The following is a 24,799-nucleotide window of genomic DNA, read 5'->3' on the forward strand; positions in this document are numbered from 1 at the left end:
TCCACTGAATGCACTTGTCTTTCATGTCAGGTGAACCTGGTCTGCTTGGGCTCGCCGGAGAGAAAGGAGCTAAGGGATCCATGGGTGAGTGACAGGACCACCACGGCCATCTTAAGTGATGTGTAGACCTAGCTACAACACGCCTCAACTAGTCTGCATGCCTTACTTATGTGAGCTTGTCTGCTAAGTGATAAATAGCCAAGTTCTGTACCGGTTGGTCAGTCAACAGTCAGCTGGTTAGTCACTCTGGCAGGCAGGCAGGTAATAAGGTTCTACTGTATGTCATCTACTGACACATGAGGGTGTTTGTGTTTCACTCTCGTTTGTCATTAGGACCAGCAGGGCAAGATGGCACCAAAGGCTCCCGAGGTAACATGTGAAGCACTTCCGCTTGTTCATTTGCAGTTATCTTGACGACGTTTTCTTCTGGAAATAAAACCCGCAGGTGATCAAGGCAGTCCTGGACAGCCGGGACTTAGAGGCCCCGCTGGGCTGCGTGGAGACGCTGGTCCTCCAGGTCCGTCCATGGTCCTCTACGCATGATCTCAATAATAATTTGATGATCTGATTTCGAAACTCGTGTGTCCTTCTCTGTAGGAACACCAGGGCTTCAAGGGCCGCCAGGTAAACATCTACCTGTTGTGTTAAAGTACAGTGGAACCTCGCTAGCGTACGCCTAGGTTAGCAGGATTTTTGTGTTAACCACGAAAAATGTTGGCAAAATTCTGCCTCTGTTTTGTTAAACATTTTGTATGTTTTGGTATATTTTGCGGTCCTGTTGTGTGATTAATACACTACGTGAGTTCTTCATGTATTTTTATCACAAGGCCTCTATGTTAGCATCCTATTAGCTTGCTAATACACGAGTCTCAAAAGGTTATCACAAAAAACATTTTTGTAGTTTTACATGCATAAACAATTGTACTGTAAATGATGAATGGAAGGGATTGTTGCCAAAGACAACATGTGGCAGCGAGATCAACACGGACACCACCTCCCTGTTTTGCTATGAGTTATTTCTTTAATTTAATAGCGTTCCTTGCCTTCTTCATCGGAATGCTGACACTTCCAACTTTCTTTGGCACCATTTTGGCTTATTTTGCAGCCGTGATCAAAAGAAAAGCAGAGACTTGAGGTGAGAAACACTGTCATTGATTGAAGAAATAACTCCTAGCAAAACAGGAAGGTGGTGTCTGTGTTGACATCGCTGCCACATGGTGTCTTTGGTCTTCAGTGAAGGTCAAAGTAAGTGGAAATGTTGATTTATCTCTCATTCATCATTTTATGCGTTTACAATCGTATGCACATCAAACTAGAAAAAGGTGTTTTGTCTTTTTGGCCTTTTGGATGGATGAATGGGATTTACGTTATTTCTTATGGAAAACTAGATTGGGTTTGCGTAAGTTTGGGTTCAAGTCAGACCTTCTGGAAAAGATTGCTAACGCTACCCGAAGTTCTTCAAGGTACTTCCTTTCAAAAGGCTGAAGCAAAGCAGTGAAAATGTTCTCTTCTACTTGAAGGGGAAACAGGAAGAATTCTTAATGCAGGTAACTCATCTACAAAAGTCACCACTGGTTGAAGAGAGCTGCTACCTAACCTCCCATTTATCCAGCTGGCCTCTCCACTGTGGGCATCCCTGGACCACCTGGGCCTGTAGGACCTCCAGGTCCCAGTGGCCCTGCTGGTCTACCTGGTAAATCCTCACACAGCTGATTTGACGTTGCATACAGGATGTCTGACCCTCCCCTTGGTGGTCTTGCCAGGTCCGAAAGGGGCCAGGGGAGAGCGAGGATTATCCGTGACCACATCTGAGACTTTCAGCTCAAGCGCAGCCGAGAGTGAGTGGCGCCCAACTGTATGTGCCATGTAGCGTTAGCTGAGCATTAGCCTGGTAATGTCAACCCATCAAGGACGTGAAACTATCCATGGATAGAGACGTGACTTATCTTACACATTTTTAGAAATGAAATGAAAAATTTGGGATTTTTTGTGGCAAAACGAAATCAATAAAAATGAGTATTAAAATACAATAAGAATCAAATGTAAAGTACTTAACATAGACGGGAGCGTTTGATTCAAAATAGCCATTCATTCCTAATAAAAAGTCAACATTGAATTATGAATTCATTACATTGGGAACATGCAAACAGGAACAAATCATTGTATTTATTTCTTCATGTCAATATTGATTTTACAAACACACTTAGCCACTCATGTGCCCACTTGACACACAAAGTGTTGGCTGTAGTGGAAGGAATTAGTAAAAATGACATGAATAAAAGAGCATTTTTGGCAAACACCATGACAAAAGAATCCTATTGAATTGAATATTTGATTGATTTCATGCTATTATATATTTTATTTTTGTTTTTGCTTGGAAGTTTGAAGTCAAAATGCAAAAATACACAGCAAGAAACTAAATAAAGAGAAATACCTTCAATGGAAATGCCCAAGAAATCCAAAGTAGCGTTCATCATCTCTTTCTTTCCCTCATGATTCAGGACAGTTTGCATCTGGTCGTGTCTCATTGCTACCGGGCCCACCGGGCCCACCGGGCCCACCTGGACGCCCAGGTAATCATACACCTCAACTGTTGTGTTATTTCTAAATATTTGTGTGAATATTTCCATTAGGAGATTCAAGGCAAGGACCTCAAGGTCCACCTGGTCCACCTGGTATGTCTTGCTGGAATTGAAACAACTTTATACATGCACGTCCTTTCTTTTCTAACTGCCATGTCTTGTGTCCACATTATGTGAGAGCAGGACCCAAAGGAGAGAAAGGAGATTCTGGTTTTGCATCCAGCTCTGGTACGTACCATCCAGCAATCTGCTCATTCAGCACTAAAGGAACCCATACGGGATGGCACGGATACCGAAGAGGAACCCATGTGTTCATATTAGCTATTTGCATGAATTTTCGATGTGTGAACACCTGAAAGCGATCTGTGTAAAGAATAGGCGTGTAACGATTGGTTTTAACTGCTTTAGCATCGAGTCAAGTGATCCTGGCAGGTACCGCCCGACCACAAAACACAGCATAGCACGTTTGGAGCCATTTACATCAAGTCGTCATTTCGTGCATGCCACACTACACCGCTAATTGCACGTACACACTCATCAGTCACTCCGGGCCAAGATGAACATGTTTCATAATTCATCACAATGGAATGAAATTTCCTGTGCAGGAGCGCAGATATTAAAGTCCATTTCTATCCTCATCCCTTTCATCCTGTCCTGAAGCTCTTTGGATGTGACTGGATGTGGTCCACCACTATAGAAACATCAAGATCACATCACATCACAGTGTGGCGTCCCGGAGGTCGGCCATCTCGAGTCTCTCTTTACAGGACGAAACCTCCCCGACGTGTGCTCTTTGGGGAGGACGTGTGGACTCCGTTTATTGAACTTACTCAACACCGTAACCCCTGGCAACCAGCACAGTGCCTTTACATGACGTCATCCCTGTGCCCCAGTCTACAGGCATGACTAATCAACTTAGGCCAAATCAAACGTTGAAGTGGTAAAAAACATCCATGTAAAGCCTGCCGTGCTTCCGTCCAATGATTTATTTCAATCCTTACCTTTGAAACTATGTTACATCAATATACGTTGGATCATACTGTAGGAATAGAAATCAATACATCCATGTATTGTATTGATGACCCGTTACACCCCAAGTAAACATCCATGGTCACAACCTGCTTCAAAGCCTTTGCTTTTGCTGTGGTTCTGATGCACCGCGGGCGTATTTGTATTTGTCTAGTACGACCATTTCAAGCACATTCCAAAGTGTAAAGTTGACTTGTCCCTCAGGAACCTATTATACTGGACCACCAGGACCACCTGGGCAGAAAGGATCCACAGGTGACACCAACAAGCCTGAGTCCTGAGCATTTTCACGCATGAACATAACTTCTTTCCAATGATGTTTCTATTAGGTTCTCCTGGACCAAGAGGTTACCAAGGTGACCATTTTTCTTCACTCTTACGCAAACAAAGGTTTTGTTGCATTCCTGACCATTTGTCATCTTCAGGTGAGCCAGGACAGCCCGGTTTGCCAGGAAGACCAGGAAGCTTGGAGAGAGGTCAGCTCAGGGCCGTTAGATTTACACATTCCACTCACTTTTTCACCCACTGTGTCCTGCTGGACTAAAGTTGAGTTTGCTTACAGTGTCAACCTACAGTGGAGAACATCGAGTACAAGGGCCTCCTGGACCGCCAGGGCCTCCTGGATTGCTGGGACCACAGGGAGTCAAAGGTAAAGCCAGTGAGGAAGCTCCAAACAGGGCGTGAAATATGAAGGCTTGTTATTTCTACTTCTGAGGTGACACTGGAGCGCCTGGTATTCCTGGATCTTCTCGAGGTAGATAGACTGAAATCCTCAAATAAAGATCATTTCAAGAGGTTTGCTCAAATAACCTCTCACAGCTTTTTCTTCTGGCGCCATGTCAGTCACCTCAGGGCCTCCAGGTCCTCCAGGTCCTCAAGGACCTCCAGGGCAGCCCGGCTCCTTGGCTTCATCCGTCGAGATGCGGCAATACCTGACAGATTACATAAGTACAGTCCTCTCTGGAGCTTCTAGACTAAGACTAGACCGCTAAACACAATCATATCCTCAGGTCGAAGCAGAGAGGCAGGCGTACCTGGACCTCCTGGCCCACCCGGACCACCAGGACAACCCGGAATCTTCACAGGCTCCATAGAAGAGATCTCTGCTCGTATTGTTGCCTACTTGCAACGTGAGTCTCTGGTGTTTCTCATGTTTTCTCTGGCAGCCAGAGTTGTCTAACTCCGTGGCTCTTCTGCAGGTTCAGGTCCAAGCTCGGGGATCAGCATTGGAGTTCGGGGTCTTCCAGGACCACCTGGCCCTCCTGGACCTGGAGGGGCACTGACAATCAGCGGTCTCATTGCCATGCTACAGAGTCAGTAGTACAAATTGAGCCTGTCGTGTCGTGGTGCTTTTCCACTGCATGGTACCTCCTTGCTATAGGCAAAAGCTGGTACTACCAGGGTCTACAGGGTACTATTTGTAGTACCTGTTCTCTCATTGGTCGTAGATAGAAACAAAGATGCTATCAAGCTGGCTTCTGCTGTGAGCATGATAGTCTCCGTTTGGATGAAATACTTGATAGTATTTACGCTTCAAATACTTCATTGCTTTCCTGCTGTACTGCACGGTGGAAAAGTGGCATTCAGAGTTCTCGCATCTCTCCAGGAGAAGAAGTGAGGAGGTACCTATCAGGGCCACCAGGGCCTCAAGGACCACCTGGAGCTCCTGGTGCATCAGGAAGCATTTCTAGCATTTACAGCGTTGAGGAGGTGGCCACGTACGTCTTCAATATCATGAACGGTAAGTCCACGGTCCAGTCGGAGGTGCCAGCGTTTCCGTCAACAAGCTTTCGCTCCACAGACAGAGGAATCGCTCGAGGCCCACCTGGACCACCAGGTCTCCCCGGGCCTCCAGGTGGAGGAGGCGCTGGCTACTCGACTGTGACGATAGATTACGCAGCGCTGATCAGAAGTAAGATGAAGACTACAGGATCATCAAGTAAAGAGCACAAGTTGACTTTCTAATCTTTAACAGATCCAGACTTCCGTACGTGGATTAGTTCCGCAGCACACCAAGGTCCCGCTGGTCCTCCTGGTGTTCCAGGGCAACCCGGTCCCCCTGGGCCTCAAGGGCCACCAGGGGTCTCCACTGCCACCGTGCCAGGAGCTGGTGGTCGCGGGTACAGCTTGGAGGAGCTTCAGGGTTACCTCCAAGGTAGTCTCACCCCGTTGGGGTCCCCTCTCCTTCCCGAAAATAACTATTTTCTTGAGCTTCTTCTGCTCAGCCCAGACTCTGTTTACTTTGTCATTGTCGGAATTAAATATCAATTCATTTTTATGTTTAACGCTAGCATAAAAGGTTTTTCTTTATTTTACTCAAGCTGCTGCACCTCCCCTGAAGTGTTCCAGTCACTCACACAAGGAAAACCCCTGAACTGCTGAATGGTCATTAATATTGATTTGAATGTTCCCCAGGCTCTGGACTCAGAGGACTTCCTGGCCCTCCTGGACCTCCGGGCCCACAAGGACCAGCCGGTGGCCACGGTGGGACCGTCTCTTACAGTGGAAGTGTCCCACGGGAGACCATCCGTACTGAAGTTCACAACTATCTCAGCAGTAAGCTTCTACGGCACAATGACACCTTCACATCAAACAAACATCACAGAAGAACTTCCCTCCAACAGCCGAGAGTGTTCGCCGCGCCTACACCGGAGCCCCCGGGCCTCAGGGGCCGAGAGGTCTCAAGGGGGAACGTGGAGAGCCGGGTCACACCCAAAGACACGGCCAGAGTCAAAGCGACTCTCGCTACGCCTCGCAGCAACATGAGATCGACGTCAGCAAGATCAGCGACAGCACAGACTACACCAGCGTGGCCTTGAAGGTCACAGACTACATCAAGAGTGAGTCCACCGCTCTTGTGGTAGAACCTCACGTGATAGCAGCACCATGACTCGTAAGCGTCCCATGTGGGACACTTCTGGCTTCTAACATGTTCAAAAGCAAGTTATGGGACTGGGATTTGATATCACGACCAAGATAGAAACCACAATGGTGGCCTACGGGATGTCCCAATAGTTCTTTAAATATGACAAAACTGAGTAGTAAGTGTGAAGACTCCACAAGGGACAAGAGAGGCCTTCGGGGTCAGGGTTGTATTTATTTTTTATGGATTACATTAATAAATATTAATATTATTATTATATATATTATATTATTATTAATATGTGGAACATACTGTGTGTATATTAGCATGTATTTGCTATATTATTACATACATTATATGCACATGTATTCCCATCTTTGTGATCATATAATAGCAATATGGTGTAAGTTCAGAAAAAAGCAATTTTGTCCAGTAGTCCTAAATCATTTGGATTCTTACCTGTATAGTTGATGTTGTATTGTTTATTTTATTTATACATACGCGCATAAATATGTTAAATAAAATAAATAAAATTCATCAAAGGGGGGAGGTGGGCCTAAGGGGCACCAGTGTGGAGACGCTGCAGCTTAACAAAAAGAAAGAAAATCCATTTTCCTCCTCTTTATAGACTACACTGTATTTGAAGCTCTAAAGCAGGGGTGTCAAACTCGTGCCATGAAGGGCGGAGACACTGCAGGTTTTCTTTCCAGCCAGTCACTAAAGCAGGTGATTTTAATGATCAACACCTTCAGTTTGAGGGAAGGAGCTCATCAATTAAATCACCTGCTGAAAAAACTGGTTGGAGAGAAAACCTGCAGCGTCTCGGCCCTCCAGGGCACCAGTTTGACACATGTGCTCTATATGGTGTTGTTCTATGTGGTATAAAGAAGATCTAGGACTGTGTTTTGTAGTATCATGCTTTTAAGTTCTATCCTTTGCGTGTAGACCAAGGCCTCCTGCAGGAGTACCTTGTAGAAGGTCCATGGAGGACTCATGTCAGAGCGGTTCAAGGCCCGCCAGGCCCACCAGGACCTCCTGGCACACCTGGCATGAGCCGGGTCATGGCTGCTTATGACAATGTCACTGCTGACCTCATGGACTTCTTCAGAAGTGAGACTTGCATATTTCCATTAAGTTGGGGGGCAAAACTCTGAGGTTCTGACGTAATCCTCTGCTCTCGGCACAGCTCATGGCACCGTGCCCGGTCCTCCGGGAAGTCCGGGACCAATAGGAGACAGAGGCTTCCCAGGACCCAAAGGAGACAAGGGTATCAGATGACACAGAGATGAGACGATTGCATCAGGATGAAAATTCAAATGTGCCGTTTCCAGGTGATCCAGGACGTCCAGGATTACCAGGAATTCCGGGATCGTACACGATCCAAATTCCACATGGCGTACAAAGGAGAGACACGGGTACGTCCTAAAAAAAAATATGCAATTCAAATAGCTTATGGCTCGTCATCTGTTGCAGGAAGTCAAGTGGTCAGGCGAAAGAAGCACAGAGGGCCACCTGACGGCGGCTAAAGCCCCAAGAGAAGCGATGCAATTTAAAGACAAAATGCTTTTATTAAAAAAAAACAGCTTGAGTATACATAATGAATAAAGGCGCTTGATGCTGCTGGTCACGGACAGTTTTCCATCGCTGACATGAATACTCCCTTTGGTGTTTCCAAGAGAACATATTTGATCTAGCTGTGTTTTTATGATTTGAAGTATTCTACTGTATTGAGGCCAATTACTGTTTGTTGTATAGAATAATGCTGTCCTAAAGCAAATGCTCATTTCAAATGAATGTGTTGCAATGTGTTAGCAGTTCACCCAGCCAAGTCATGACTGATGATTGCTTTACTTGAAACAGTTGGAAGGTTTAAAAAATCATCAAAAAGAAAGTTTTAGTTTGAGATATGTATGTTTTTGTATAAGTGCACACTGACTTTGTTACTTACTTCACAGTTTGACAAAGATTAAATTATAAATTGCTGCCAGGCTTGTTTGACTCATTTTATTTACAACAAATATGTCCCATTGACAGTTTCAATACATTTATTTGATCTGCATATTTTTCCACTGAGATGGACGGAGAAAGAGACAAAATCATTAAAATGTGTTCAAAAAAAAATCTACGATGACTGTTTGGGAAAAAAACTCCAGCATTTGTTATTGAGAGAATCAAACATATTTGATGGGATAAATAAATGACGTCTTTCCGCTTTTTATAGTCAATAACAGCATGACGAGTGGTCATTAGAATAAGCTAAAAGTGTCGGTTTGTACATGATTGATACTGCATATTCAATTTTTAGCTAATGTGGCAACAAGAGTGCAAATGAACAGTGACATTCCTTTGATATCAAACGCACTCACGTGTGTTGAAATGAATGCAGGAATGTGACAAATAATTCAAGTGCTGTAATGGACATCTAAATGCAGACACAACTCAACAAAGAGCAGAGGAGGCACTGGAGAGAATCCATAATGCAGCCGGTACGACCTTCTGCAGACTTTTCAATTCCGAACATGATTGAAAAAAACAAAATAGACTGATGGGGCCTATGAGCCAGAGCTGTGCAGATGTGGGATGGGGTAGAACTTGGACACACGACTCTGAGCAGTGGGGTTAAGGCATTCCGACTCGCCGCTCATCTGGAAGAAGACCTCCTGCTCCTGCAGCTTGCGTGTGAACTCCTCCTCTAGGGCCTGCAGGGGGCAGCAGAGACAGTGAGACTGAAGGTCTACTAGCAGTCTGGGTAAAACGGGACCAGCTCACCTTCTTCCTGGGTCTTAGCTTGTCTCTCCACTCCTTTATCTCCTGGCTGTGCTCCTCATCCAGTTCCTTCAGCTTCTGGGTCTCATGCTCAATGAGGAGGTGACATTTCTCATTCTGGAACATGATGGGTGATTGTTACGGAGTGCATGGTTGGACCAGTTGTCCTGAACCATGCTTGAGCAGGCTTACATGGTGCTACTGCAGTAGAAGTGGCGGCAGGAACAATGGCGTTGATTACAGTTTGACAAAAACAAGAAATGGGAGTGAGATGACAAAGAAGCATTGAAGTGAAATAGGCTGTTCACCAAACATTGAAGGGCACAGCTTTTAAAGGGCAAAATGTTGGTCACAATGTGGTTTGAATGTGATTTACTGTAGTGTGTCAGGTATTCACACTGTCATCATCTCAAAAAAAGCTTTCTGTCTTTGATTGCTGAGCTGCATAAGCAAGGCTTCTCTCTCGCTGGGCACCATTGCTGCCGAGCTTGGACGCAGTAAGACAGTCATTCCAAAAACATCCTGAGGCTCATGGAACAAAAAAGTCAAGTGGTAGACCCAAAATGAAGGTTTTGATCACCATCAGACTCCATCTGCCAGAGAAGAAACAACATCTTCAAAGGCCTGGTCTCCTTCAAGGTGTGGAATTAGCAGGAGAGCACCAAACATGGGACATTGAAAGGTGGAAGAAAGTTTGATTCTCCCTTGACGGTCCTGATGACTTCCAACGTTACTGGCGTGACAAGGAGATCCCACCTGAGATGTTTTCCACATGGCATAGTGGACGGGGCGCCATCGTGATCCTTCGATGACACAATGGCGCTTCAGGTCGCGCAGGGTCGTCAAACGGCACCCAGCTATGTGGAGATGTTTCAGTTCTATTTTAGGGGGGTTTTGGGGTTATGGCCTTAAAAAGTTTTGATCAGCTGATGAACAGCCTATTTCACTTGAATGTTTCTTTGCAATAAATTGCTTTTTTGCTTCACTCCCATTTCTTCTTTTTGCATTTTGAAGCTCCAATTAGAACCTCCTGAAGATTCAACAGTTCAAAATGTACATTCTTCACATTTTTCAACTGCTCTTGACATTTTGATGAGGAGTGTATACAGCAGTGTGCCCGTGCATGAGCAAATGTAACGTGCATGAGCACATCCTAACAAACTTTACTGCATTCTCACAACTTTGTAGCTTATTTTGAGCTGTGGTGATTAAAAATGACATTTTGTGGGTCTAGCATGCTTCAACAAGGTATGCTTTGCTTGTGTGACTGCACTTGTGTTACGAAGCTACGGTTCACACCAACGTGCTAAATAAAGTGAGAGCTGCGTGAGAAGGCTTCAGCACTCATTTGGGCTTCACTTTAAACCAGGGGTTCCCATTACGTCCATCATGAGCTACCAGTCTATCGCCAAGGTACTTTGGGTGGATCGTATAAACGTCACTTGGTAGATGTCCCATGACATGGGTCGTCTCCCCTCCTGGTTGTCAAAGATGAAGCGCTGAAGAGACGTGTCATCTTAGTGGTTGTGGTGATGGGATAAACTAAGTGAGTGGTAAGATGTTTATATCTAGAAGAAAACTTGTGTGGTGACTCGTCGTGTAGAAAACAAGTCAATAGTTTGATGGCTTTGCTTCCCGTCATCAACTCCGCTATAGAAATGTGTGTTTTCTACACTTGCGTTTGTTCAACTATGATTTCATGATGCTTGAATATGTCACCTGGACTTCTTTGACTAAATCATGTTCATGTCTTGTATATGTGTCATGTTTGATAGCAAATGCTAACCGGACGTAACACATGATGAACGCCTGCTAGCTATTTTCCCTGACATACTACTCAGGTATTATGTGTCATTATCTTTACTGCCGTATCAGTTATTAGTGAGTGATATCAACTACTTTGATGACCTGTACATCATTAGTATTTAGTATAGTAGTTACATTTGATATACTTGATATGTTTTATAGGAAGAGATAGATCACGTCCACTTGTAACTTGCATGCTGAAAAAGCACGTGCACCCCCGATGTACATGTACAACATACACAAACACTCCTATTCATACATACTGTATAGTCAGGATATTACACATTGACATGTTTAGAAATATATTTATATGTTTCTAGTACAAGGTACATCATTCAAAATAGTTTGCAGGCTGGTCTACACCATCACTTCATAACACAATATGATGAACTTTTCTGACTGGTGGATTATTTCTAGTTGTCTATGCTTTTAATAAGCAGCAGCAGAAGTGATTGCATGAATTGCACCACATGTGTGCATAAGTGAGTGAGTGAGTGAGTGAACCACTACACTATCAGTGTGTGTGTGTGTGTGTGTGTGTGTGTGTGTGACCTGTAGTTGCAGCAGCTCTCTGATGTTTGAGTCGCACTGTAGCTGAAGATCCCTCATCTGGTTCTCGTGTTTCTGGTGTTGATGGAGACGCTCGTTCTTCTGCCTCTTTTCTTCCTGACAAGCAAACTGGACCAACAACAACAACAACAAAAAATGGAGCACTTGTCCACCAAAAAGAAAAGTACTAACTAGAACACGGGTGTCCAAAGTGTGGCCGGGGTCCATTTTCAGCCCACAGCTTGTTTTTTATTGGCTTGTGGAACATTGTAGAAATAAAATGAAACAAAAAAAACCCCAGCAAAACTGAGAAAAATAGTGCAAGAGGATAAAATGTAAATAAAAGAAAGTGAAATGTTGTGACTCATAACAAATAAAAAGTCACATCTTTGTCTTTAAATATATATTCAAAGGGTTTATTTTAGCCTTTTAAAATATGAAAATGTCAAAGTTGCCCCCGCATGCTTAGATTTTCAGAATGCAGCCCTCGTTGGAAAAGGTTTGGACACCCCTGAGCGAGAACACTGGGAATGCTCTACCTGTTTAATGCGTTCTCTCTCCTGCTCGGGGGTAACGACCGCCGAGGCAGCGATGCGTAGACTCTTCTTGAACATGGCCATGCGAGTCTTGCCGTCGCTGCGCTGGATCTTGGGCAGGCGGACCCTCTCCTGGGTCTGCTTGTTCTTCATCTCCTCAATCAGCCGCTGGTTATATCGCTGCATCTGCTCCATCTCCTGCAGCAAAAACACGGTGGTATCATCAGCCAATATTGGCAGAAAGACGAGATTCTGTTTCTTATTGGTATCGTGTTTCTCAGCCTGCGCGTGATGACCTTCTCCACACAGCAACAAGCTGAACAGCTCACAGATTTTCATGACTTACACTTTGCATTTTACTTTCCTCATATACGGATTTGTGGAAGCAACACGAGTCGTGAGTCACTGTGCAGTATCGTTATAATGGGGCAGCGTGGCTCAGGTGGTGGAGTGGTCGTCTCCCAACCTGAAGGTTGCAGGTTTCATCCTCCGTCCTCCCGTGATCGTGTCAAAGTGTCCTTGGGCAAGATACTGAACCCCCAGTTGCTCCTGATGCTGCGGCATCAGTATGTAAATGTGCTAACAGTTCAAAGGTCATCAGTACGTAAATGTGCTAACAGTGTCAAAGGTCATCAGTACGTAAATGTGCTAACAGTTCAAAGGTCATCAGTGCGTAAATGTGCTAACAGTGTCAAAGGTTATCAGTACGTAAATGTGCTAACAGTGTCAAAGGGCATCAGTACGTAAATGTGCTAACAGTGTCAAAGGGCATCAGTGCGTAAATGTGCTAACAGTTCAAAGGTCATCAGTACGTAAATGTGCTAACAGTGTCAAAGGGCATCAGTGCGTAAATGTGCTAACAGTTTAAAGGTAATCAGTATGTGAATGTGCTAACAGTGTCAAAGGGCATCAGTACGTAAATGTGCTAACAGTGTCAAAGGGCATCAGTGCGTAAATGTGCTAACAGTTCAAAGGTCATCAGTATGTAAATGTGCTAACAGTTCAAAGGTCATCAGTACATTAATGTGCTAACAGCTCAAAGGTCATCAGTATGTAAATGTGCTAACAGTGTCAAAGGTCATCAGTATGTAAATGTGCTAACAGTTCAAAGGTCATCAGTGCGTAAATGTGCTAACAGTGTCAAAGGTTATCAGTGCGTAAATGTGCTAACAGTGTCAAAGGTCATCAGTACGTAAATGTGCTAACAGTGTCAAAGGGCATCAGGATGTAAATGTGCTAAGTGTCAAAGGTCATCAGTACGTAAATGTGCTAACAGTTCAAAGGTCATCAGGACGTAAATGTGCTAACAGTGTCAAAGGGCATCAGTGCGTAAATGTGATAACAGTTCAAAGGTCATCAGTACGTAAATGTGCTAACAGTGTCAAAGGGCATCAGTGCGTAAATGTGATAACAGTTCAAAGGTCATCAGTACGTAAATGTGCTAACAGTGTCAAAGGGCATCAGTGCGTAAATGTGCTAACAGTTTAAAGGTAATCAGTATGTGAATGTGCTAACAGTGTCAAAGGGCATCAGTACGTAAATGTGCTAACAGTGTCAAAGGGCATCAGTGCGTAAATGTGATAACAGTTCAAAGGTCATCAGTACGTAAATGTGCTAACAGTGTCAAAGGTCATCAGTGCGTAAATGTGCTAACAGTTCAAAGGTCATCAGTACGTTAATGTGCTAACCGTTCAAAGGTCATCAGTCTGTAAATGTGCTAACAGTGTCAAAGGTCATCAGTACGTAAATGTGCTAACAGTTCAAAAGGCATCAGTGCGTAAATGTGCTAACAGTGTCAAAGGGCATCAGTACGTAAATGTGCTAAGAGTGTCAAAGGTCATCAGTGCGTAAATGTGCTAACAGTTCAAAGGTCATCAGTACATTAATGTGCTAACAGTTCAAAGGTCATCAGTATGTAAATGTGCTAACAGTGTCAAAGGTCATCAGTATGTAAATGTGCTAACAGTTCAAAGGTCATCAGTGCGTAAATGTGCTAACAGTGTCAAAGGTTATCAGTGCGTAAATGTGCTAACAGTGTCAAAGGTCATCAGTACGTAAATGTGCTAACAGTGTCAAAGGGCATCAGGATGTAAATGTGCTAACAGTGTCAAAGGTCATCAGTACGTAAATGTGCTAACAGTTCAAAGGTCATCAGGACGTAAATGTGCTAACAGTGTCAAAGGTCATCAGGATGTAAATGCGCTAACAGTGTCAAAGGTCATCAGTACGTAAATGTGCTAACAGTGTCAAAGGGCATCAGTGCGTAAATGTGCTAACAGTGTTAAAGGGCATCAGTGCGTAAATGTGCTAACAGTTTAAAGGTAATCAGTATGTGAATGTGCTAACAGTGTCAAAGGGCATCAGTACGTAAATGTGCTAACAGTGTCAAAGGGCATCAGTGCGTAAATGTGATAACAGTTCAAAGGTCATCAGGACGTAAATGTGCTAACAGTGTCAAAGGTCATCAGTACGTAAATGTGCTAACAGTGTCAAAGGGCATCAGTGCGTAAATGTGCTAACAGTTTAAAGGTAATCAGTATGTGAATGTGCTAACAGTGTCAAAGGGCATCAGTACGTAAATGTGCTAACAGTGTCAAAGGGCATCAGTGCGTAAATGTGATAACAGTTCAAAGGTCATCAGTACGTAAATGTGCTAATAGTGTCAAAGGTCATCAGTGCGTAAACGTGCTAACAGTTCAAAGGTCATCAGTACGTAAATGTGCTAACCGTTCAAAGGTCATCAGTCTGTAAATGTGCTAACAGTGTCAAAGGTCATCAGTACGTAAATGTGCTAACAGTTCAAAAGGCATCAGTGCGTAAATGTGCTAACAGTGTCAAAGGGCATCAGTGCGTAAATGTGCTAACAGTGTCAAAGGTCATCAGTACGTAAATGTGCTAAGAGTGTCAAAGGTCATCAGTGCGTAAATGTGCTAACAGTTCAAAGGTCATCAGTATGTAAATGTGCTAACAGTTCAAAGGTCATCAGTACATTAATGTGCTAACAGTTCAAAGGTCATCAGTATATAAATGTGCTAACAGTGTCAAAGGTCATCAGTATGTAAATGTGCTAACAGTGTCAAAGGTCATCAGTGCGTAAATGTGCTAACAGTGTAAAAGTTTATCAGTGCGTAAATGTGCTAACAGTGTCAAAGGTCATCAGTACGTAAATGTGCTAACAGTGTCAAAGGGCATCAGGATGTAAATGTGCTAACAGTGTCAAAGGTCATCAGGATGTAAATGTGCTAACAGTGTCAAAGGTCATCAGTACGTAAATGTGCTAACAGTGTCAAAGGTCATCAGTACGTAAATGTGCTAACAGTGTCAAAGGGCATCAGTGCGTAAATGTGCTAACAGTTTAAAGGTAATCAGTATGTGAATGTGCTAACAGTGTCAAAGGGCATCAGTACGTAAATGTGCTAACAATGTCAAAGGGCATCAGTGCGTAAATGTGATAACAGTTCAAAGGTCATCAGTACGTAAATGTGCTAACAGTGTCAAAGGTTATCAGTGCGTAAATGTGCTAACCGTTCAAAGGTCATCAGTACGTAAATGTGCTAACCGTTCAAAGGGCATCAGTGCGTAAATGTGCTAACAGTGTCAAAGGGCATCAGTGCGTAAATGTGCTAACAGTGTCAAAGGTCATCAGTACGTAAATGTGCTAAGAGTGTCAAAGGTCATCAGTGCGTAAATGTTCTAACAGTTCAAAGGTCATCAGTATGTAAATGTGCTAACAGTTCAAAGGTCATCAGTACATTAATGTGCTAACAGTGTCAAAGGTCATCAGTATGTAAATGTGCTAACAGTGTCAAAGGTCATCAGTATGTAAATGTGCTAACAGTTCAAAGGTCATCAGTGCATAAATGTGCTAACAGTTCAAAGGTCATCAGTGCGTAAATGTGCTAACAGTGTCAAAGGTTATCAGTGCGTAAATGTGCTAACAGTGTCAAAGGTCATCAGTACGTAAATGTGCTAACAGTGTCAAACGGCATCAGGATGTAAATGTGCTAACAGTGTCAAAGGTCATCAGTACGTAAATGTGCTTACAGTTCAAAGGTCATCAGGACGTAAATGTGCTAACAGTGTCAAAGGTCATCAGGATGTAAATGTGCTAACAGTGTCAAAGGTCATCAGTACGTAAATGTGCTAACAGTGTCAAAGGGCATCAGTGCGTAAATGTGCTAAGAGTGTCAAAGAGCATCAGTGCGTAAATGTGCTAACAGTTTAAAGGTAATCAGTATGTGAATGTGCTAACAGTGTCAAAGGGCATCAGTACGTAAATGTGCTAACAGTGTCAAAGGGCATCAGTGCGTAAATGTGCTAACCGTTCAAAGGTCATCAGTCTGTAAATGTGCTAACAGTTCAAAGGTCATCAGTATGTAAATGTGCTAACAGTTCAAAGGTCATCAGTATGTAAATGTGCTAACAGTGTCAAAGGTCATCAGTATGTAAATGTGCTAACAGTTCAAAGGTCATCAGTGCGTAAATGTGCTAACAGTTCAAAGGTCATCAGTGCGTAAATGTGCAAACAGTGTCAAAGGGCATCAGTGCGTAAATGTGCTAACAGTTCAAAGGGCACCAGTGCGTAAATGTGCTAACAGTGTCAAAGGGCATCAGTGCGTAAATGTGCTAACAGTTCAAAGGGCATCAGTACGTAAATGTGCTAAGTGTCAAAGGTCATCAGTTAGTAAATGTGCTAACAGTTCAAAGGTCATCAGTGCGTAAATGTGCTAACAGTGTCAAAGGTCATCAGGAGGTAAATGTGCTAACAGTGTCAAAGGTCATCAGTGCGTAAATGTGCTAACAGTGTCAAAGGTCATCAGTACGTAAATGTGCTAACAGTTCAAAGGTCATCAGTATGTAAATGTGCTAACAGTTCAAAGGTCATCAGTACATTAATGTGCTAACAGTTCAAAGGTCATCAGTATATAAATGTGCTAACAGTGTCAAAGGTCATCAGTATGTAAATGTGCTAACAGTGTCAAAGGTCATCAGTGCGTAAATGTGCTAACAGTGTAAAAGTTTATCAGTGCGTAAATGTGCTAACAGTGTCAAAGGTCATCAGTACGTAAATGTGCTAACAGTGTCAAAGGGCATCAGGATGTAAATGTGCTAACAGTGTCAAAGGTCATCAGGATGTAAATGTGCTAACAGTGTCAAAGGTCATCAGTACGTAAATGTGCTAACAGTGTCAAAGGTCATCAGTACGTAAATGTGCTAACAGTGTCAAAGGGCATCAGTGCGTAAATGTGCTAACAGTTTAAAGGTAATCAGTATGTGAATGTGCTAACAGTGTCAAAGGGCATCAGTACGTAAATGTGCTAACAGTGTCAAAGGGCATCAGTGCGTAAATGTGATAACAGTTCAAAGGTCATCAGTACGTAAATGTGCTAACAGTGTCAAAGGTCATCAGTGCGTAAATGTGCTAACAGTTCAAAGGTCATCAGTACGTAAATGTGCTAACAGTTCAAAGGTCATCAGTGCGTAAATGTGCTAACAGTGTCAAAGGTTATCAGTACGTAAATGTGCTAACAGTGTCAAAGGTCATCAGTACGTAAATGTGCTAACCGTTCAAAGGGCATCAGTGCGTAAATGTGCTAACAGTGTCAAAGGGCATCAGTGCGTAAATGTGCTAACAGTGTCAAAGGTCATCAGTACGTAAATGTGCTAAGAGTGTCAAAGGTCATCAGTGCGTAAATGTGCTAACAGTTCAAAGGTCATCAGTATGTAAATGTGCTAACAGTTCAAAGGTCATCAGTACATTAATGTGCTAACAGTGTCAAAGGTCATCAGTATGTAAATGTGCTAACAGTGTCAAAGGTCATCAGTATGTAAATGTGCTAACAGTTCAAAGGTCATCAGTGCGTAAATGTGCTAACAGTTCAAAGGTCATCAGTGCGTAAATGTGCTAACAGTGTCAAAGGTTATCAGTGCGTAAATGTGCTAACAGTGTCAAAGGTCATCAGTACGTAAATGTGCTAACAGTGTCAAACGGCATCAGGATGTAAATGTGCTAACAGTGTCAAAGGTCATCAGTACGTAAATGTGCTTACAGTTCAAAGGTCATCAGGACGTAAATGTGCTAACAGTGTCAAAGGTCATCAGGATGTAAATGTGCTAACAGTGTCAAAGGTCATCAGTACGTAAATGTGCTAACAGTGTCAAAGGGCATCAGTGCGTAAATGTGCTAAGAGTGTCAAAGAGCATCAGTGCGTAAATGTGCTAACAGTTTAAAGGTAATCAGTATGTGAATGTGCTAACAGTGTCAAAGGGCATCAGTACGTAAATGTGCTAACAGTGTCAAAGGGCATCAGTGCGTAAATGTGATAACAGTTCAAAGGTCATCAGTACGTAAATGTGCTAACAGTGTCAAAGGTCATCAGTACGTAAATGTGCTAACAGTGTCAAAGGGCATCAGTGCGTAAATGTGCTAACAGTGTTAAAGGGCATCAGTGCGTAAATGTGCTAACAGTTTAAAGGTAATCAGTATGTGAATGTGCTAACATTGTCAAAGGGCATCAGTACGTAAATGTGCTAACAGTGTCAAAGGGCATCAGTGCGTAAATTCAAGATTCAAGAGATTCAAGAGATTCAAGAGAGTTTTATTGTCATGTGCATAGTACAACAGCAGTTATACCATGCAATGAAAATCTTATTCTGTTCATTCTCCCAAGAAAAGAAAGAAAACACAAGAAAGAATAAGAACATAAGAAACATAAACACATAAACATATATACCAATAAATTAAGCAACAACAACAGACGAGACATTAATACAAGTAAATAATACAAATAAATAAATAAATAAAGTGCTATGAGTGTGTGCGTGTGTTGCGTGCGGCGTGTGCGAGTGCTTCGTTGAGGAGCCTGATGGTCTGTGGGTAAAAGCTGTTTGCCAGCCTTGTGGTCCTGGACTTCAAACTCCTGTAGCGTCTGCCTGACGGTAGGAGTGTGAATAATGAGTGTTGTGGATGTGTGCTGTCCTTGATGAGGTTGTGTGTTCTTCGTAGGACTCTAGTTTTATAAATGTCTTGCAGTGAGGGGAGGGCTGCCCCAACAATGTTCTGTGAGGTCTTGATCACCCGCTGGAGTGCCTTCCTATCACGTGTTGTACAGTTACCGTACCAAACAGTGATGGAGGCGGTAAGGACACTTTCGATAGTGCATCTGTAGAAGCAACTCAGGATTGTGGTGGACATGCCAAATTTCCTCAGTCTTCTCAGGAAGTACAGTCTCCTTTGGGACTTCTTCAGAATTTGTTGGGTGTTGTGAGACCAGGTGAGGTCCTTGCTGATGTGTGTGCCAAGGAACTTGAAGGTTTTCACCCTCTCCACCTCAGTCTCATCAATAAACAGGGGTCTATGCGGCTCCTTTTCCCTTGTTCTTAGGTCGATGATCATCTCTTTAGTCTTATCTGTATTGAGAAGGAGATTGTTATCACGACACCAAGCTATGAGGTCCGCCACCTCTCTTCTGTATGATGTTTCAACACCACCAGTGATCAGTCCGATGACTGTAGTGTCATCCGCAAATTTAATGATGCTGGTGTTGTTCTGGGAGGCCACGCAATCGTAGGTGAAGAGCGTGTAGAGGAGTGGACTCAGCACACACCCCTGTGGGGTCCCAGTGCTCACAATTCTTGAGCTGGATGTGCGGTTGTGGACTCTGACTGACTGGGGTCTGCCTGTGAGAAAGTTAAACACCCAGTTACAGAGGGAGGGAGACAGGCCAAGTGTGAGGAGCTTATTTGTGAGTTTGTGGGGGCTGACTCTATTAAAAGCGGAGCTATAGTCTATAAATAGCATTCTGACGTATGTGTCCTGGCCCTGTAGGTGAGAAAGGGCTGTGTGGATGGCAGTGTTGACTGCATCATCCGTGGACCGGTTCTGGCGATATGCAAACTGTAGTGGGTCCACGGTTGCCGCCGGGATGCTCTTTTTGATGTGGGTCATGACTAATCTTTCAAAGCACTTCATAACAATAGGAGTGAGTGCTATAGGGCGATAGTCATTCAAGCAGGTCACGTTGCTCTTCTTGGGTACGGGCACTATGGTGGTGGACTTAAAGCAGGTCGGTACAGATGCTTGTGCAAGCGACAGGTTAAATATGTCAGCAAGCACATCAGCTAGCTCTGATGAGCAAACCCGAAGTGCACGTCCTGAGATGTTGTCTGGCCCTGCTGCTTTTCGTGGGTTTGTTTTGTTTAGAACCCTGCGCACATCAGCTGATGTCACCATGAGAGGTGAGTCCTGTGTGCTCCCCAGGTTCAGCCACCCTCTCTGCTCATCAGGAGTTTGGGTGTCAAAGCGGGCATAGAACTTGTGCTAACCGTTCAAAGGTCATCAGTCTGTAAATGTGCTAACAGTTCAAAGGTCATCAGTATGTAAATGTGCTAACAGTGTCAAAGGTCATCAGTATGTAAATGTGCTAACAGTTCAAAGGTCATCAGTGCGTAAATGTGGTAACAGTTCAAAGGTCATCAGTGCGTAAATGCGCAAACAGTGTCAAAGGGCATCAGTGCGTAAATGTGCTAACAGTTCAAAGGGCACCAGTGTGTAAATGTGCTAACAGTGTCAAAGGGCATCAGTGCGTAAATGTGCTAACAGTTCAAAGGGCATCAGTACGTAAATGTGCTAAGTGTCAAAGGTCATCAGTTAGTAAATGTGCTAACAGTTCAAAGGTCATCAGTGCGTAAATGTGCTAACAGTGTCAAAGGTCATCAGGAGGTAAATGTGCTAACAGTGTCAAAGGTCATCAGTGCGTAAATGTGCTAACAGTGTCAAAGGTCATCAGTACGTAAATGTGCTAACAGTTCAAAGGTCATCAGTATGTAAATGTGCTAACAGTTCAAAGGTCATCAGTATGTAAATGTGCTAACAGTTCAAAGGGCATCAGTGCGCAAATGTGCTAACAGTGTCAAAGGTCATCAGTACGTTAATGTGCTAACAGTGTCAAAGGTCATCAGGATGTAAATGTGCTAACAGTGTCAAAGGTCATCAGTACGTAAATGTGCTAACAGTGTCAAAGGGCATCAGTGCGTAAATGTGCGAACAGTGTTAAAGGGCATCAGTGCGTAAATGTGCTAACAGTTCAAAGGTCATCAGTACTTAAATGTGCTAACAGTTCAAAGGTCATCAGTACGTAAATGTGCTAACAGTTCAAAGGTCATTAGTGCGTAAATGTGCTAACAGTTCAAAGGTCATCAGTATGTAAATGTGCTAACAGTTCAAAGGTCATCAGTACGTAAATGTGCTAACAGTGTCAAAGTACTTTGAGTGCCTTGGAGGTGGAAAAGCGTTATACAAGTAATGACCAATTCCAACTATTGCATCATTATGAAATGAAATGGATTCTTATTGGTTGATAATAGGAGGACATGTTATTTTAGCTGACTACTGCACATGACTTTTGAAGAACTATTTTGTTGTTTCAAAGAAATATGGCACTTCCATTGGATGTTTGTTGATGGCATGACAGTAAAAGACACCACACCACATGTGACCTGACATTAGTTGGAATGAAGAGCTGCTGCAGATATCGGTATCAGATATGAAGTGCTGGACAATATCGATACACGAGACATCGGTAAGAAAGCCAACATGAAGCATCTCTAGTTGTGAAGCCTCAGTAACGAGGCCAAAAGGTTACTACTTACTTTCTCGTGACGCTTGAGCAGCTGGTGTCTCTGCAGGAAGTACTGGTCTTTCAGCTGTTGCTTGAGCTGCAGGTGCTTCTCCTGCAGGTGGCGCTCCTCCAACTCCCACATGGCCGCCTCCCGAGCTGCAGACATGTCAGTCAGTTTACACTTATTATAGCTGATAGCTTTTTACTAGCACTGTATAGTGTCATTCCCTGTGGCCCTTAAATGCACCATACAGTGTAATGCTATTCTTCCACAACCAACTGGTGGGAAAGGCTTCTTGAGACGTCATCTGTACTTCTGTGAAGAAGGTGTCAGACATTTCGCTCCTCATCTGAAGAGCTTCGTCAGCAAACTAACAAGTGCTGGTAGCTTAGGCCTTAAATACAGTAAGAGTGGGCGGAATTGGTGTGCCAACACCCTCCTTCTATTGGTTCCTTACACTAAGCCTGGGCGGAGTAGTGGTATAATCCTCTCCTGCTATTAGCACCTCCGATAAAAGGGAAGTGTCGCTCCCTGAGTTGGGTATGAACGACTCTGATACTGGCTTGTTAGCATCTATTGTTCTGGCTCAGCCCTGGCTCCACCTCATTTGCAAGATGAAGAGCTGTGGGTTTTGGTCTCAGTAACCTGCTGAACACAGGGTCCAAATTAAACCTCAAACCACCATTCCGATTCAATGATGGCTTCTGTTGTTTGACAAAAATAGCTTCCTTTACTCCTCTTTCAAACCATCTGTTTTCTTTGGCCAAAATCTTTACCTCGCTGTCCTCAAAAGAGTGATTGGTTGCTTTAAGGTGTAGATGTACTGCTGATTGAGGACCACTAGAATTGTCCCTGCGATGTTGATAAAGCCTTTTTTGGAGCATTTGCTTAGTTTCCCCAATGTAGTGCTCTTTGCATTCCTCATCTTTACAGTAGATGGAATAGACCACATTGCTCTGTTTTTGGTTTGGCGCCTTGTCTTTAGGATGCACAAATTTTTGTCTCAGGGTATTTACTGGTTTGAAATAGGTAGGAATTTTGTGTTGCCATAAGATCCTCTGGAGTTTTTCGGAGACCCCCGCTACATAAGGGACTACCACTCCTCTCCTTTTTGCTTCTGTGGGTTTTTGGGTTTCTTTCCCTACTCTCTTCTTTTGACATTTGTTAAAGGCCCATCGCGGGTACCCACAGGTTGAGAGCGCTCTCTGGACATGTTGTGTCTCCTTTTTCCTTCCCTCAGCACTAGTTGGTATTTGTTCCGCTCTATGTTGGAGGGTCCTAATAACCCCTAGTTTATGTTGTAGTGGATGGTTTGATTCAAAAAGCAGGTATTGGTCAGTGTGTGTGGCCTTTCTAAAGACCTCTGGAAGTAGCTGTCTGTCCTTTCCTATAATTACCTTGCAGTCTAAGAAGGCTAGTTGGTTTTCTTTAGTGTCCTCGCGAGTAAATTTGATATTGATGTCCACCGCATTGATGTGAACTGTGAAAGACTGAATTTCTTGTTTTTTGATTATGACAAAGGTGTCATCCACGTATCTAAACCAGTGCCTTGGTTTTGTCCCTGAGAAGGATGTGAGAGCCCGTTTCTCCATCTCTTCCATGTACAGATTCGCCACTATGGGTGAGACTGGTGAGCCCATAGCACAACCATGAATTTGTCTGTAAAATTTCCCTCTAAACTGAAAATATGTTAAGGCAAATTTCCAATAATTGGCAGATGTGGTCAGCACTAAGTTATGTTCTCCGATGCAGAGCCGAGTCCTCGAGCAGTCTTTTCCTCACCACCGAGACAAAACCAAGGCACTGGTTTAGATACGTGGATGACACCAGAAATGTCAAAAGAAGAGCGTAGGGAAAGAAACCCAAAAGCCCACAGAAGCAAAAAGGAGAGGAGTGGTAGTCCCTTATGTAGCGGGGGTCTCCGAAAAACCCCAGAGGATCTTATGGCAACACAAAATTCCTACCTATTTCAAACCAGTAAATACCCTGAGACAAAAATTAGTGCATCCTAAAGACAAGGCTCCAAACCAAAAACAGAGCAATGTGGTCTATTCCATCCACTGTAAAGATGAGGAATGCAAAGAGCACTACATTGGGGAAACTAAGCAAATGCTCCAAAAAAGGCTTTATCAACATCGCAGGGACAATTCTAGTGGTCCTCAATCAGCAGTACATCTACACCTTAAAGCTACCAATCACTCTTTTGAGGACAGTGAGGTAAAGATTTTGGCCAAAGAAAACAGATGGTTTGAAAGAGGAGGAAAGGAAGCTATTTTTGTCAAACAACAGAAGCCATCATTGAATCGGAATGGTGGTTTGAGGTTTAATTTGGACCCTGTGTTCAGCAGGTTACTGAGACCAAAACCCACAGCTCTTCATCTTGCAAATGAGGTGAAGCCAGGGCTGAGCCAGAACAATAGATGCTGACGAGCCAGTATCAGAGTCGTTCATACCCAACTCAGGGAGCGACACTTCCCTTTTATCGGAGGTGCTAATAGCAGGAGAGGATTATACCACTAGTCCGCCCAGTCTTAGTGTAAGGAACCAATAGGAGGAGGGTGTTGGCACACCAATTCCGCCCACTCTTACTGTATTTAAGGCCTAAGCTACCAGCACTTATTAGTTCGCTGACGAAGCTCTTCGGATGAGGAGCGAAATGTCTGACACCTTCTTCACAGAAGTACAGATGACATCTCAAGAAGCCTTTTCCTTGATGGACAACTCCGGTACGACTGACAGCCTACACAGACACAACCAACTGGTGTCACTCACTGCTGCTCGCTTCAATGTTTTTTTTACAGCCTAGCCATAAACATTAAGCTAGGATTTTGTCCAATTACAGGGAGAATTAGCATAACCTAAGCGACTAAAGTCATTAAAGAGCAGCTAATGTAAATGCTAGATGATGTGTGCGTGCGTGATGATGAGCAGTGTGATGAAAACAATGCAGACAAACTGCAACACACCTGAACGTCACGTCTTTGTTAACACAGCCCAAGAAACTACTACTACTGCTACTACTTTCCAATTAAACTACAGTGAAACCT

The 24,799-nt window shown here is 43.6% G+C and overlaps 2 protein-coding genes across 4 annotated transcripts in view; one reads left to right on the forward strand and one right to left on the reverse strand.

Moving 5' to 3' along the window:
- The window catches only part of col17a1b (collagen, type XVII, alpha 1b), a 40,626-nt gene extending 32,147 nt beyond the window's left edge, over nt 1–8,479 (forward strand). The window contains exons 23-49 of the mRNA XM_054798064.1: nt 31–84; nt 334–369; nt 446–517; nt 598–624; nt 1,521–1,547; nt 1,613–1,693; nt 1,764–1,838; nt 2,502–2,573; nt 2,634–2,675; nt 2,766–2,810; nt 3,816–3,866; nt 3,941–3,967; nt 4,037–4,087; nt 4,174–4,260; nt 4,327–4,365; nt 4,431–4,559; nt 4,622–4,741; nt 4,811–4,924; nt 5,218–5,352; nt 5,413–5,523; nt 5,587–5,766; nt 6,027–6,167; nt 6,236–6,451; nt 7,420–7,584; nt 7,661–7,741; nt 7,806–7,889; nt 7,948–8,479. Coding sequence (XP_054654039.1) covers nt 31–84; nt 334–369; nt 446–517; nt 598–624; nt 1,521–1,547; nt 1,613–1,693; nt 1,764–1,838; nt 2,502–2,573; nt 2,634–2,675; nt 2,766–2,810; nt 3,816–3,866; nt 3,941–3,967; nt 4,037–4,087; nt 4,174–4,260; nt 4,327–4,365; nt 4,431–4,559; nt 4,622–4,741; nt 4,811–4,924; nt 5,218–5,352; nt 5,413–5,523; nt 5,587–5,766; nt 6,027–6,167; nt 6,236–6,451; nt 7,420–7,584; nt 7,661–7,741; nt 7,806–7,889; nt 7,948–8,000 — 2,315 coding nt within the window. The 3' untranslated portion in view covers nt 8,001–8,479. The remainder of the gene's footprint in view (nt 1–30; nt 85–333; nt 370–445; nt 518–597; nt 625–1,520; nt 1,548–1,612; nt 1,694–1,763; nt 1,839–2,501; nt 2,574–2,633; nt 2,676–2,765; nt 2,811–3,815; nt 3,867–3,940; nt 3,968–4,036; nt 4,088–4,173; nt 4,261–4,326; nt 4,366–4,430; nt 4,560–4,621; nt 4,742–4,810; nt 4,925–5,217; nt 5,353–5,412; nt 5,524–5,586; nt 5,767–6,026; nt 6,168–6,235; nt 6,452–7,419; nt 7,585–7,660; nt 7,742–7,805; nt 7,890–7,947) is intronic.
- slka (STE20-like kinase a) overlaps nt 8,465–24,799 on the reverse strand; it is a 57,019-nt gene continuing 40,684 nt past the window's right edge. For all 3 annotated transcript variants that reach the window (XM_054798065.1, XM_054798066.1, XM_054798067.1), the window contains 5 exons: nt 21,783–21,907; nt 12,135–12,329; nt 11,599–11,724; nt 9,244–9,357; nt 8,465–9,173 (listed from right to left, as the gene is read on the reverse strand). In XM_054798065.1, the coding sequence (XP_054654040.1) occupies nt 9,027–9,173; nt 9,244–9,357; nt 11,599–11,724; nt 12,135–12,329; nt 21,783–21,907 (707 nt within the window). In that variant the 3' untranslated portion in view covers nt 8,465–9,026. The remainder of the gene's footprint in view (nt 9,174–9,243; nt 9,358–11,598; nt 11,725–12,134; nt 12,330–21,782; nt 21,908–24,799) is intronic.

This window comes from Dunckerocampus dactyliophorus, chromosome 14 (assembly GCF_027744805.1).
Source record: "Dunckerocampus dactyliophorus isolate RoL2022-P2 chromosome 14, RoL_Ddac_1.1, whole genome shotgun sequence".
NCBI classification, from domain to species: domain Eukaryota; kingdom Metazoa; phylum Chordata; class Actinopteri; order Syngnathiformes; family Syngnathidae; genus Dunckerocampus; species Dunckerocampus dactyliophorus.